This window comes from Anomaloglossus baeobatrachus, chromosome 2 (genome assembly GCF_048569485.1).
Source record: "Anomaloglossus baeobatrachus isolate aAnoBae1 chromosome 2, aAnoBae1.hap1, whole genome shotgun sequence".
Taxonomy (NCBI): domain Eukaryota; kingdom Metazoa; phylum Chordata; class Amphibia; order Anura; family Aromobatidae; genus Anomaloglossus; species Anomaloglossus baeobatrachus.
In genome coordinates this window covers 594,103,249-594,118,972 of record NC_134354.1, presented here as the reverse complement: position 1 = coordinate 594,118,972, position 15,724 = coordinate 594,103,249, and the positions used below count along the sequence as shown (strand labels likewise).

General features: G+C 43.1%; 1 protein-coding gene across 2 annotated transcripts in view; it reads left to right on the top strand.

Moving 5' to 3' along the window:
- PIBF1 (progesterone immunomodulatory binding factor 1) overlaps positions 1 to 15,724 on the top strand; it is a 344,403-nt gene that overhangs the window by 169,563 nt on the left and 159,116 nt on the right. For both annotated transcript variants that reach the window (XM_075336819.1, XM_075336818.1), the window contains exons 12-13: positions 2,934 to 3,084; positions 10,284 to 10,374. In XM_075336819.1, coding sequence (XP_075192934.1) covers positions 2,934 to 3,084; positions 10,284 to 10,374 — 242 coding nt within the window. The remainder of the gene's footprint in view (positions 1 to 2,933; positions 3,085 to 10,283; positions 10,375 to 15,724) is intronic.

Here is a 15,724-nt window from a genome sequence, read left to right as displayed (position 1 = left end):
ATTGTTCACAAAAGCCAGCCGGCGGGCGATCAGCTGATCGTTCTCAAAAGCCGGCCGATCAGCTGATTTGCCCGGCGGCCAGCTTTTGAGAGCAATCAGCTGATCGTTCGTCGACCGAGAGAGAGAATCATTGATTTCAATTATTAAACATAAGAGCTGAGCATGTGCAGTGGAAAAAAAAAAAATATATAATATACTGCATTGTCCACTCTGGAGCACTGCTGGGGGCAGGTGAACGCTGCGGGCGGCAGTGTTAGATCTCCTGCTCCCGCTCATATAATATGCACAGCCGCTGTCCATCACCATGGTGCTGAAACCGCACCGCAGTGACGGGCTGGGGCAGCGGGGCATATTATATGAGCCTGCGTCCCCCTGTGATCGCACATGCCCCCCCTGTGTTAGATATGGCCCCCATGTTGCTGCTCATCCTAAAATAAAAAAAGCTTTACTTACCCCCTCCAGCGTGTCTCCCAGTCTCTCTGCTTCCACTGTGATCAGGCATGCAGAGATGAAGTCACTCTGCTGTGCCGATCACATGACCGGCACCAAGAACCAGGAAGTGGAGGAACAGAAGCACGGAGGGAGACAGGAGGGAGATCAGCGCTGGAGGAGGTAAGGAAAGAGTGTTTTATTTTACTATGGGCAGCAGCATGGGGGCGATATCTAACACAGGGGAACGTGTGCAATCCATAGGGGGTCATAGGCAGCACAGGGAACTGTGTGCAATCCATAGGGGGCCATAGGCAGCACAGGGGACTGTGTGCAATCCATAGGGGGCCATAGGCAGCACAGGGAACGTGTGCAATCCATAGGGGGCCATAGGCAGCACAGGGGAACGTATGCAATCCATAGGGGGCCATAGGCAGCACAGGGGACTGTGTGCAATCCATAGGGGGCCATAGGCAGCACAGGGGACTGTGTGCAATCCATAGGGGGCCATAGGCAGCACAGGGAACGTGTGCAATCCATTGGGGGCCATAGGCAGCACAGGGGAACGTATGCAATCCATAGGGGGCCATAGGCAGCACAGGGGACTGTGTGCAATCCATAGGGGGCCATAGGCAGCACTGGGGACTGTGTGCAATCCATAGGGGGCCATAGGCAGCATAGGGGACTGTGTGCAATCAATAGGGGGCCATAGGCAGCACAGGGAACGTGTGCAATCCATAGGGGGCCATAGGCAGCACAGGGGAACGTGTGCCAGCACAAGGGGGCTATATTCAATATAAGGGGGCCATATCCAGATTAAGGGGGCTAATTTTAGGATGGGGGGCTATGAGGGACATATACCCTATATGATTTGTTAGATGGACACTGGCATTATAAGATGGACCCCATTTAACATTAAAAAAAAATTCTCTTTTCCTTCACCAAATTTGGGGGTGCGTTTTATAATCAGGTGCGTCTTATAAAGCGAAAAATACGGTACTCCAGTTCTCTTGTTTTTCAATCCTGATGTAATTGAGTTTGTGTTGGCAATGGATTAACCATGTGGGTACCCATTTTGCTATTATGTTTGATACAGCTAAAAGGAGTTATCTTTTCATACCTAACAAGCTGTAGAAAATGACACTAGAATTTTTTAATTTATAAACATGTGAAAGAATAGGATAAGATACTAAAATAAAATATATAATAGAGAGCCGTAGATATATTTTTAATCTGTTTTAACCTATTTGTAATAAAGGCAAAGATTTTTTATGGAAGTTTTTTTTCGGCAAGTTGAGCCGGACTTTAGATAAAGTACGGTTTGAGACATGGACTTCACCTGAACCCCAATGGAAGTAATTAATTGTGCAGTTCGGGTCTCCGCCCATATGCAGCCAGCCATAAACGGATCACTCCTGGAGTAGGGGGTGCCTGATTTTTCTTTTTTTTTTTTTTTTTTTTTGTACACACTACTACCAATAACGCTGATTTTACCCCCAGTGCAAGTGCAAGCCATTTGGAGACTTGCAAGTGGCTCGCACTGGTCCGACCACTGAGTGTACCCAAGCACAGTCACACTTGATCGAGAGGTCAGCATACCTAAAGCTCCCGAACTCGAACACTGTGTTTTTTTTTGTTTTTGTTTGTTTTTTTTTGTAAAGTCTGTGTTCATGTACTACTACTGAACTTTTCAGGTTCGCTAATCTCTACTAACTATATATATTGATTAAATGGACACACAAGTTGGCAGAGCAGAGGCACTTTCCCATACACTTATCGGCTCTAGGTCTCTACAGAATCTTCTGTTTCAGATATTGAATCTGGATAGTAGCCTTAACAAAAATAAGTTTTCTCGCAAAATCCTAATCTATGTCCGCAGTTCATCAAGACTTTTCTCACCGATCTTGATGAGGGGTGATGGTGGCGTCAGGCGCGCCTGATTGATGAAGAGATTTACACATCTTCATGAATCTGGAGCATCTGACGAGTGGCATGAGCCTCCATGTGAGATTTCTGGCATAGGGAACACCACAGCTCATCATGAACTAGACGAACTGTGGCATCACACCCCCTTAGTGCCCCGTCCCTGTTTTGTTAGAGCAGGGTAAAATCCACTTGTCACAAATTTAAATTTTTGGCACAACTCCAATTTGTGTCAAAATGTTCCAACTTTTTAAGGTAATTTAGCCAAGAATTTTAGCAAAATTGCTTTGATGAATCTGGGCTTAAATGTTAGATAAGCTGTACATATGGTATTTGTCAGACCTATGAAGAAAAATGACTTTTTTCAAATCCGATTGACATCAGTAGTCACCAGTTTTAGTTGGATCCCAGTAATACAACAGATACAGCAAAGGGCCACTCATTTAGTGAAGTTAGGTTACCTTTCCTAATGATGAACCTGAGGATACCATTGACAGCCTTCATTACTGGAGGTAAATACATTGCGATTCTGTTCTTAATATAAAATACATTTGTTAAAGTGCAGCATTGTTCTCTTCCAGGTTTTAATAAAAGAATTTTACGCTCTTCAAGCATCCACAGAAAAGCGAGTTACAGAGGTTCAGACCCAGAACTCTGATCAACGGGCAAGACTAGAGACGTATGAAAAGTTGGAAAAGGAATTGGATGATGTCATAATTCAATCTGCACAAAGCAAGTGTTTATATTTTATTTATTTTTCCCTTCATCCATGCATTCATATACACAATAGGGATATTTAAGACATTTCTGGGTTACTTATACAATTATCATACAGGCTGCCACAAAAAATAATTTAGCTAGATAAGTTAAACCAGTACATAGCACGTTTCATGTACTGTAGTTGAAAGCTGATGGGAAACCCTGATGGACTGCCATTGTGTAAGGGCTCATTCAGATATAGGTTTTTCACTTTGGAGTAGTGATGGGCGGACTCTCAGCTACCTGGGATCGGCGGGTCCAACTGGGTTTAAAAAAATAACAAACAAACCCGGTTTGGGCCCGAAATTGATCCAGGATATTTGGCCGAATGCCACTCCCACTATAACTCTATGTGAACCAGAATCCGTCTCTTTAAAATGGTGGTAGAAGGGATAGGGGAATTGGAGCAAGTGCGTTATACTTAGTCTCTCAAGCGGCTCTAACGCTACTTCCAGGTTTGCTCATTAACCACATACATATGCACTGCTTTCTCCGTCCACCAGCAGTCCCCACGTTTCTGATTATTTGCAGTCAGATGCTCCCCCACCCTGTGTGACAGCGTATCAGACTACAACCAATCAGAGGTGCTGTGTTCATTTCTATTGGTGTAAAAATAAATTTTTGTAAAAAATTTACGTAGGGGCCCTCCATATGATACCCAGCACAGATAAAGTATACGGCTGCAGCTCCCAGCCCTGTGCTTACCGCATGCGGCTTTTTTTTTTTTTTTTTGTTAAATTGTTTAAAATTTTTTAAAAATCTGTGTGATTTTCCCCCCCCCCCCCCAATTACGATATCCAGCCATGATAACGCTGATGGCTGGTAGAAAAAAAGGGATTTCCAGCAACCAATCTTTTAAAATTCCAATTTGTTAATTTTAAATTTCAAAAATTCATAGGAATGCTAGTACAAAATAGTTATCAGACAGCCAAGGTGTCACACAACAGACGCGTTTTTCGGAAGATTCTAGTCCTTAATCATTGTTTAAGCCATTAAACAATGATTAAGGACTAGAATCTTCCGAAACGCGTCTGTTTTGTGACACCTTTGCTGTCTGATAACTATTTTGTACTACCATTCCTATGAATTTTTTAAATTTAGAAATAAAAAATTGGAATTTTGGAAGATCGGTTGCTGGAAATTCCCTTTTTTCTACTATTCAATCCTCTGTTCGGCATTGCAGTCTCCGTGCAACGGATCTTCATGGGGGTAAGGTGAGCTGAACAAACCTTGTCTTTTTGCTGATGGCTGGTATTCTCAGGTTGGGGAGACCCAATGTTGTTTGAGCCCCAGCCTAAAAGTAGCAGTTTGCAGCTTTCCAGGTTTGTGGCAACAATTAGCAGCAAAAATCCTGCAACTTTACGCGGCTCATCCCGATTGCCCTGGTGCAGTAGCAATCGAGGTAATAAGGGGTTAATAGCTCACAGCTGCCACTAAGCCCTAGTTTAGTAATGGGGAGGCATCTATGAGACACCCACATTACTAATCTGTATTTGAAAAGAAATAATCACAAACACGGAAAAAATGCTTTATTTTAATTAAAATACCAAAAACACCCTCTTTCACTCCTTTATTAACCCCTAAAACACCCGGGTACTTTACACTAGGTCCCACGACAATTCCAGCTCTGCTACAGCACGCAGTCACAGAACGTGACAGCCGGCTTTCAGCTTCAGGCAGAGAATGACTTAACCGCAGAGATGAACAGTGGCGTTACTCAGGTTATTTGCGGTCACAGGTGGAGGACCATGGGGACCTCCAGCTGTGACCGCAGATAACCTCAGTGACATCACCACTCATCGCTGCAACTTATTTTGTGCCTGAAGGTCACAGCAGATGGTCATGGGCTCAAGGACACAGTTCTCCTCTTACCTCTCTGACCGCTCATACACTGTATCCTTTGCCAGCTCCTCTTCCTCTCCTCTTCCCCTTATGGTCGGGGTTCCTCAGGGTTCAGACCTAGGCCCCCTCCTGTTCTCTCTATACACAGCCCCTATTGGACAAACGATCAGCAGATTTGGTTTCCAGTACCATCTCTATGCTGATGACACCCAACTGTACATATCTTCTCCTGACATCACCCCTGCACTATTACAAAATACTACCGATTGTCTGTCCGCTGTCTCCAACATCATGTCCTCCCTCTATCTAAAACTGAACCTATCAAAAACTGAACTTCTTCTGTTTCCCCCCTCTTCTAACCTTCCGAAACCCAATATTACCATTTCTGTGTGTGGTTCTACCATTACGCCCCAGCAGCACGCCCGCTGTCTTGGGGTTATATTTGACTCCGATCTCTCCTTCACTCCCCACATTCGATCACTTGCTCGTTCTTGTCAATTCCACCTCAAAAACATCTCTAGAATTCGACCTTTTCTTACCGTTGACTCTGCAAAAACTCTTACTGTTGCTCTCATTCATTCTCGTCTGGATTATTATAATTCTTTACTAATTCGTCTCCCTGTTACTAAACTCTCCCCTCTCCAATCCATTCTGAATGCCGCAGCCAGGATAATTTTCCTCTGCAACCGCTTCACTGATGCCTCTGCTCTTTGCCAGTCATTGCACTGGTTGCCCATCCGCTACAGAATCCAACATAAACTTATCACTCTCACTCACAAAGCTCTCCATGGTTCTGCACTACCCTACATCTCCTCCCTCATCTCTGTCTATCACCCCACCCGTGCCCTCCACTCTGCTAATGACCTAAGACTGACATCCTCAACAATTCGAACCTCCCACTCCCGTCTTCAAGATTTCTCACGAGCTGCACCTATGCTCTGGAACACACTACCAAGAGCAATCCGATTAATTCCCAACATCCACACCTTTAAGCGGGTCCTAAAAACGCATTTCTTTAGACTAGCCTATCACCTCACTGCCCTGAACTAATCTCATCCCTTTCTGCTCTTCATAACAAAAAATTTACTTCCAATTCTTGTCCCCTGTACCTGTATAAATTCTGGCTGGCGACCGGTCCACGCAGCTGGTTTTGAATATCCTATTAAATCGATTGCTGGACCATATATAACAAGCTTTTCTCCTCCCCATTCACCTTTTGTGCCTCCCCTATTTCCTCATAGACTGTAATCTTACGAGCAGGGCCCTCGCTCCTCTTGGTATCTTAATTTGAGATAATACAAAATAAAATTATCTGTACATGTCCCCTCTGAATTTTAAAGCGCTGCGGAATATGTTGGCGCTATAAAAATAAAACTTTATTATTATTATTAGATGTTCTATGGCCGCTCACTGTCACTTCAGATGTAGCAGAGCTGGAATCGTCGTGGCTCCTCCTGTGCATTATGTCGGACCTTCCATTGCTTGGTGTCAGCTGTGAGCTGTTATTAACCCCCTTATTACCCCGATTGCATCCTCGCCAGGGCAATCTGGATACTTCGGGTTAAGTTCTGCAATTGTCGCAGCTAATGGGTGGCTGCAGGTGGCTATTTTTAGGTTGGGGGGCCCAATAAGCATGGATCTCCCCAGCTGTTGGCTTTATCATGGTTGGGTACTAAAATTGGTGGGGGACCGCACAGCGTTTTTTAAAATGTATTTATTTAAATAATTTAAAAAAGCTGCATGCGGCCCCTCCTGTTTTGATAAGTGCACTGCTGGGGGCTGCAGATTGTATCTGTATGCTTTCATTTGTGCAAGGTAACATAATATGGGAGGACCCTGCACCAATTTTTTTATTTATTTTTGCACCATAGGTATGCACACAGGTTCTGTGATTGGTTGCAGTCAGACATGCTGTCACTCAGGGTAGGGGCGCATCTGACTGCAACCAATCAGAAACGCTGGGACTGCCAGTGAGCGGGAGAAGCTGTGCATATTCATGAAGGATAATGAGCGGCCCCAGAAACAGTGTGATCGGACCCGGTGTACAGCAGTGTACAACTGTGCGAGAGACTCTAAGTATAATGCACCACCTTTCCCCTTTTTTTCTTTAATTTTCCTTTATTTTTTTAATTACCCCAGTTTCCAGATAGTTACCTGAAGTTCCCTGAGAATTCCTGGCCCAGAGTCAGTGCTTGGTTACTTTTGAACCCGCACAGATCTGGACTTTAAGGCTATGTGCCCACGGGAATTTGTACCTGCGGATATATCCACAGGTACGGCCGAAGGTTTCCCGCAGCTGCTCGCCAGAATATGCAGCTATTTTTTGCTGCGGTAGTACAGCGAAATAGCTGTGGAAAACCTGCGGGCATTCATGCGGATTACCTGCGGAAGTCCCGGCCTATATCTCCGTAGTTTAGGGCCGAGATTTCCGCAGGTAATTCTGCAGAAATAATTGACATGCAATTACGTGCGGCTGCGGGACATCCGCAGCTGCACGTATCTGCAGCATGGACACAGCACTCCCCATGTCCCATAGGATAATATGGGAAGTGTCTGTATATGCTGAAGCCTCCGGATTTATCTGGAAAATCCAGAAAATCCGCCGGATTTTCCGCAGATAAATCCGCAGGTTTAATCTCCCGTAGGCACATAGCCTTACAGTCCAAGTCCACCTATCACTACGTAGGAGCTCTTTCCAAGTTTTTCAAGGATAGAACTGGTGCCCAAAATGATTTTTGGAGCTTTTCACATAAGCATGTGCTTTCCAATTAAACACAGAGACATGTCAGATTTTGATCCCAGTCACAGATCAAACTCACCAATACAAGTTTATGGATTTGTTAAACAATTGTAGAGCACTCGGACACTATCCTTGTGTTGTCCGATTTTCAGGTTTGTTTGATAGGTGACACTTAAGAAGTTTTGTACATAGAGGAAGCTTTGATGGAAAAAACTGACACACTGGCCAAAGTGATGAAAATCTGATCTAAAACATTAATGAAAATCAGTCCATTATCACGGACATCGGAATGAGCCCTAAGTGTGAGGAGCCTAAAGATGGCTGTAGGGATTGAAATTCTATCTACAGATTTGGTTGGCATTTTAACTTCTGTGAGGCCGCCTACCAGTTACCCCATGTCTGGCTATTAGTCCATGTAGTTATGTTAATATTTGGGGAATGAGCTTTTTTATGAAAACCTGGTCCTAACACAGCCCATCTAGATAGGTCAGCAATCACCTGACAATCTCACAAATGGCATAATCTGCTAATCGGCAGCGCATTATGTGTAAAACACGAGATGTGCTACCAATAACATGATGTTCTATGGACACACAATAATCTCTTTGGTTTTTCCAAATCTGGAAATTATCTATCCATGATATAGGGGTTAACTTCCAATCACTGGAGCTCCAACCACAGACACACCCACTGATCCTGAGAATGGTGCTCCCATTCTTAATTGGAGTGCTAAATACCATCCAAATGCTGTGCTCGATTATCCCTGGAAGTCCCATAGAGGATTAATTGGGTGGAAGTGCGAATGATCGACAACCACTTTATTCATATGGGGCTCTTCAGAGCACCATTCTCTGGATCGTTGAATCCGGAAAATATCCATTCTGTAGTGGATAGGAAATTTCTCCCACAGTTGGTGCAACCTTTTTAAGTTTGACTTCCAGTCTAAACAGGCCAGTAAACAATAGCCAATTAGCTAGTATTTATTGGATTGGCGATCGTGTAACAGCCTGGATTGTGCCATGCAAACCATCTCTTGAGGAATTGCTCGGTTAAGATGTTTCTGTTTGTACGTTTGTGCAGTTTTCCTCTAATTTAAGTGGTGTTCGATGGTGTTAGGAATGCCAATACATCACACTTTAAATAACATTATGTGCACATTTGGCTTTCTGTATTATAAAGCCACTAATCTCCAGTGATTTTGTTCATAAACCTGTGTATATATAAGTAGGCATCTACATTGGATATGATAGTAATGTTGATTTTCATTTACCATATTTTTCGGACTATAAGACGCACCCTTGTTTTAGAGGCCGAAAAAAATAGAAAAAAAAATTTAAGTAAAAAAATGTGGTCATGACACACTGTTATGGGGGGTCTACTGCTGACAGTGTTATGGAGGTAATAATATCCCCAAATTCTGTACTCTTATCCCCCATTCTGGATACCTTCCGGGTATATATGGCCCAACTCACGGAATATGTATGTTCCCCATTCTTATATGTGTGATCCTCCAATCTGGTGTGTGTGTGTGTGTGTGTGTGTGTGTGTATGTATATATATAGAGCTATATACTGTGTGTGTGTGTGTGTGTGTGTGTGTGTGTATATAGAGCTATATACTGTGTGTGTGTGTGTGTGTGTGTGTGTGTATAAATATATATCATCCATTCCCATCCAGGTGTACAGTAATGCCTTTATACACTATATTATTTATTGCCTTAATTTTACTGATGTGATGCTCATCATGCGTCAGTTTGGTCCTGGCACTAGAAACAAAGTCTCCCATATCTCGAGGACCTGCAGCCAGTGATGTAATGAAGAGGCAGGGCACTGTGCTGTTCTGGCACACCCCTCTTCATTACATCACTGCAGGTCCTGCTGTTATGGGAGACATTGTTTCTAGTGTAGAGGCAGGAGCAAAGCAATGTGAGCACTCAGCACAGAGACAGTGGGCTGTGCTGTGAAGGTATGCCGTGCTCTGGCCTGGACACTGCAGTGATCTGCACTTCCTCTGGGCCAGACATGACTGCAGTGGCACCCTGCTCCTGCTTCCTAAACAGCTGACACACAGTCTCCGCAACCACTGCAGGAAGCCGGCATCTGGAGTACCCACGTGTGTCCACTGTTTACATTAAACAAGTATTGATTTGCTGCTCCTCACACCCGCTTCTAGTCACTGACTGCAGAGAGAGGTGGGCGGGGAGCAGCTAATGAATATTCGTTTACTTTAAGCAGCGGGCACACGTGGATTCTCCAGCCGCCGGCTTCCTACAGCAGCGACCCTCCCTGCCTCCTGTGAGCCCACTCCATAGCGCTGACTCCCCAAAGCGCCCTACCCCGCAGGTACCCCGCTTTGACATTCGAGCTATAAGACGCACCCCACACTTTCCTCCCAAATTTGGAGGAAAAAAAGTGCGTCTTATAGTCCGAAAAATACGGTAGGTAACAGCCTTTTTATGCAAGAGAGCAATCTGTGTTCCTGCAGATGCCATGATTTACTAAGCGTGCACTGTAACATTTTGTGTAAGTTGCTTATTACATTGTTTTTGTGAATATTTGCAAAGTCAAGGTTATTTTTTCCTCTCCTACAGTGGAAGATGAAGCTGAGGCTGAAAGAGTTTTATTCTCATATGGTTATGGAGCCAATGTCCCTACTACAGCTAAGCGTAGACTGAAGCAAAGGTAAAAGATTGTAAAAGAAATGTGTCGGGCTTTGCAATTTTATGCAGCTAAAAAGAGTTACAGATGTGTTTTGGCATTGTATTGTACCGTGTGTGTGTATTATATATATAATTATATACATACAGTGCCTACAAGTAGTATTCAACCCCCTGCAGATTTAGCAGGTTTGATAAGATGCAAATAAGTTAGAGCCTGCAAACTTCAAACAAGAGCAGGATTTATTAACAGATGCATAAATCTTACAAACCAACAAGTTATGTTGCTCAGTTAAATTTTAATAAATTTTCAACATAAAAATGTGGGTCTATTATTATTCAACCCCTAGGTTTAATATTTTATGGAATAACCCTTGTTTGCAATTACAGCTAATAATCGTCTTTTATAAGACCTGATCAGGCCGGCACAGGTCTCTGGAGTTATCTTGGCCCACTCCTCCATGCAGATCTTGTCCAAGTTATCTAGGTTTTTTGGCGGTCTCATGTGGACTTTAATCTTGAGCTCCTTCCACAAGTTTTCAATTGGGTTAAGGTCAGGAGACTGACTAGGCCACTGCAACACCTTGATTTTTTTCCCTCTTGAACCAGGCCTTGGTTTTCTTGGCTGTGTGCTTTGGGTCGTTGTCTTGTTGGAAGATGAAATGACGACCCATCTTAAGATCCTTGATGGAGGAGCGGAGGTTCTTGGCCAAAATCTCCAGGTAGGCCATGCTATCCATCTTCCCATGGATGCGGACCAGATGGCCAGGCCCCTTGGCTGAGAAACAGCCCCACAGCATGATGCTGCCACCACCATGCTTGACTGTAGGGATGGTATTCTTTGGGTCGTATGTAGTGCCATCCAGTCTCCAAACGTCACGTGTGTGGTTGGCACCAAAGATCTCGATCTTGGTCTCATCAGACCAGAGAACCTTGAACCAGTCTGTCTCAGAGTCCTCCAAGTGATCATGAGCAAACTGTAGACGAGCCTTGACATGACGCTTTGAAAGTAAAGGTACCTTACGGGCTCGTCTGGAACGGAGACCATTGCGGTGGAGTATGTTACTTATGGTATTGACTGAAACCAATGTCCCCACTGCCATGAGATCTTCCCGGAGCTCCTTCCTTGTTGTCCTTGGGTTAGCCTCGACTCTTCAGACAAGCCTGGCCTCGGCACGGGTGGAAACTTTCAAAGGCTGTCCAGGCCGTGGAAGGCTAACAGTAGCTCCATAAGCCTTCTACTTCCGGATGATGCTCCCAACAGTGGAGACAGGTAGGCCCAACTCCTTGGAAAGGGTTTTGTACACCTTGCCAGCCTTGTGACCCTCCACGATCTTGTCTCTGATGGCCTTGGAATGCTCCTTTTGTCTTTCCCATGTTGACCAAGTATGAGGGCTGTTCACAAGTTTGGGGAGGGTCTTAATTAGTCAGAAAAGGCTGGAAAAAGATATAATTAATCCAAACATGTGAAGCTCATTGTTCTTTGTGCCTGAAATACTTCTTAATACTTTAGGGGAACCAAACAGAATTCTGGTGGTTTGAGGGGTTGAATAATAAATGACCCTCTGAATAAACTTTTCACAATTTAAAAAAAAAAAAAAAAGAAATAACATTCTTTTTTGCTGCAGTGCATTTCACACTTCCAGGCTGATCTACAGTCCAAATGTCACAATGCCAAGCTAATTCCGAATGTGTAAACCTGCTAAATCTGCAGGGGGTTGAATACTACTTGTAGGCACTGTGTGTGTGTGTGTGTGTGTGTGTGTGTGTGTATGTGTGTGTATATATATATATATATATATATAATCAGTACAGACCAAAAGTTTGGACACACCTCATTCAAAGAGTTTTCTTTATTTTCAGGACTCTGAAAGTTGTAGGTTCACATTGATAGCATCAAAACTATGAATCAAAGCATGTGGAATGAAATACTTAAAGTGTGAAACAACTGACATTATGTCTTATATTCTAGGTTCTTCAAAGTAGCCACCTTTTGCTTTCATTACTACTTTGCACACTCTTGGCATTCTCTTGATGAGCTTCAAGAGGAAATGGTTTTCCAACAGTCTTGAAGGAGTTCCCAGAGATGCTTAGCACTTGTTGGCCATTTTGCCTTCACTCTGCGGTCCATCTTACCCCAAACCATCTCGATTGGGTTCAGGTCTGGTGACTGTGGACACCAGGTCATCTGGCGTAGCACCCCATCACTCTCCTTCTTAGTCAAATAGCCCTTACACAGCCTGGAGGTGTGTTTGGGGTCATTGTCCTGTTGAAAAATATGATGGTTCAACTAAACGCAAACCGGATGGAATAGCACGCTGCTGCAAGATGCTGTGGTAGCCATGCTGGTTCTGTATGCCTTCAATTTTGGATAAATCCCCAACAGTGTCATCAGCAAAGCACCCCCACACCATCACACCTCCTCCTATATGCTTCACGGTGGGAACCAGCCATGTAGAGTCCAGCCGTTCATTTTTTTCTACAAAGACACGGTGGTTGGATCAAAAGATCTCAAATTTGGACTCATCAGACCAAAGCACAGATTTCCACTGGTCTAATATCCATTCCTTGTGTTCTTTAGCCCAAACAAGTCTCTTCTGTTTGTTGCCTGTCCTTAGCAGTGGTTTCCTAGCAGCTATTTTACCATGAAGGCCTGCTGCACAAAGTCTCCTCTTAACAGTTGCTCTAGAGATGAGGTGTGTCCAAACTTGTGGTCTGTACTGTGTGTGTGTGTGTATATATATATATGTGTGTGTGTGTGTGTGTGTATGTGTATATGTGTATTATATTATATATATATAATATAATATATATATATAATATATATATATATATATATATATATTAAAACAGACCATTGCAAAATTTTCAGTTTTTCTACGTGATGACTTACTATACTGTAACGGTAGTTTTTATCCTCACAACTCCTCGAGGTCAGTGTAAAGGTACCGTCACACTAAGCGACGCTCCCGCGATCCCACCAGCAACCTGACCTGGTAGGGATTGCTGGAGCGGCACTACACGGGTTGCTGGTGAGCTGTCACACAGGCAGATCTCACCAGCAACCAGTGACCAGCCCCCAGCCAGCAGCGACGCGATGTGTGCTTTACAGCGGGAGAGCAACAACTAAAAAATGGTCCAGGACATTCAGCAACAACCAGCGATCTCACAGCAGGGGCCAGGTTGTTGCTGGATGTCACACACAGCGACATCGCTAGCAACATCGCTGTTACGTCACAAAAGTCGCGCCTCAGCAGCGATGTTACTAGCGATGTTGCTCAGTGAGACGTGGCCTTTACTGAGCTCTTTTATTCTGGTTCCAGTGGGATAAGACACCATCTGCGCCCTTGTTTCTTCCAGATGTTATCTTATCTCAATAAAGACAGTGGGGCAGGGAGAATCCGCTGGACACCTGCCTCAAACTAGTCATCCTAGATGCATATGCTCCTTTTTTCCTTTAAAAGATACTCGGGCAGCATTTAGGTTCCCTTTTAAACTTTTTTTTTCATATGTGCAGACTCTTTTTAAAATAAATGATATAAAATGAAATTGTCAGAAATCTTCTGGGACTGGTTTTTAATTTAATGATTGATTGAAATTCTTTGAATTGAAATTCTTTATCTCTTACCTATCAGACTAAACAAATAATAAAAAATCCATTTGTATACCAGTTTCCCTTTGACCCCCTTATTGTGCTTATTGTGTAGACACTTTTCAGGCTCAATGCTACTAATGGGCCTGTCAATCTAAGCCTCATAACTTTCGTTACCTGTTTGCTCTGTTGCAGCCGTACTGGCTTTTCTGTGTTTTTTAAGACCTGTTTGGTCTGGTGACCTCTCATCTTCTCCATTTGTCCATCACCACTTTGTGTTCAGCTAATTTAAAAAGTTGCTAATGCAATGAGGCCAGATAGAATTTCTTGTAGAGCACGTGTCCTCTGACGTTCTCATGTACTCCTCAAAGTACAGGTGTATCTTGTAGATTGGTTACTGAAGTATACGGTTCAAAGTAGGAGAGGGAGGTGGAAGGGCTAACCTAGACCAAACTACTGCAACAATCTCCAGCACTCCTCTTATGATGTTCCCAGTTTATTTTTATGTATTTTAATCTACCTTAACATGTCCCTTTTTTAGTAATTTATCAGCTATATAAAATATGGTTTCCTTTGTGTTCTGTTTTGTTGCTACAGGAAAACCTTTGGCTAGTGCTGGTGTTGTGAGTCAGCATCTGGCAATGTGTTGGTTTATACCCAGGAAGCACGACCTTGTAGAATAAGGCTCTAAACCCCGGATTCTGTCAGACATCTGTACAAGTTATATTTTGTAAACCGCAGTCTAATGTGACAAAGGGCATTTGTTGTCCACCCACAGTCAACATCAATAATATACAATATCCTGTATGCAAGTTGTTCTTATGGCCTCTGTACACAAACACAAGGGTGCAAACTGTTCATAATTTGGAATATTGTGTGGGGGTCCAGACATTCTAGGCATGAGACACATCATTTTGTGGCTTTTAAGTGAAGGTAGCTTATCCGCAGATAATACCTCTGTAATGTATATTGTCTGATGGATATTTGTGTATTATATATTATATATTGTCTGATGGATACCTGTGTAATGTATATTGTCTGATGGATACCTGTGTAATATGTATTGTCTTTTGGAAGCCTGTGTAATATATATTCACAGATGGATGCCAATGTAATATATATTGTCTGATGTATACCTGTGTAATATACAGTGCCTTGCAAAAGTATTCGGCCCCCTTGAATGTTTCAACCTTTTCCGACATTTCAGGCTTTCAATATAAAGATAAAAAAGTTACATTTTATGGGGAAGAATCAAAAACAAGTGGGACACAATTGTGAAGGTGAACAATATTTATTGCGTATTTTAAATTTTAGTAAAAAATAAATAACTGAAAATTGGGGCGTGCAATATTATTTGGCCCCTTTACTTTCAGTGCAGCAAACTTACTCCAGAAGTTCATTGAGGATCTCTGAATGATCCAATATTGTCCTAAATGACTGATGATGATAAATATCCACCTATGTGTACTGAAGTCTCTGTATAAATGCACCTGCTCTGTGATAGTCTTAGTGTTCTGTTTAAAGCACAGAGAGCATCATGAAGACCAAGGAACACAACAGGCAGGTCTGTGATACTGTTGTGAAGTTTAAACTCTGATTTGGTTGCAAAAAGATTTCCAAAACTTTAAACATCCCAAGAAGCACTGTGTAAGTGATCATATTGAAATGGAAGGAGTATCATACCACTGCAAATTACAAAAACCCAGCCGTCCCTCAAAAATTTCATCTCAAACAAGGAGAAGACTGATCAGAGATGCAGCCAAGAGGCCCATGATCACTCTGA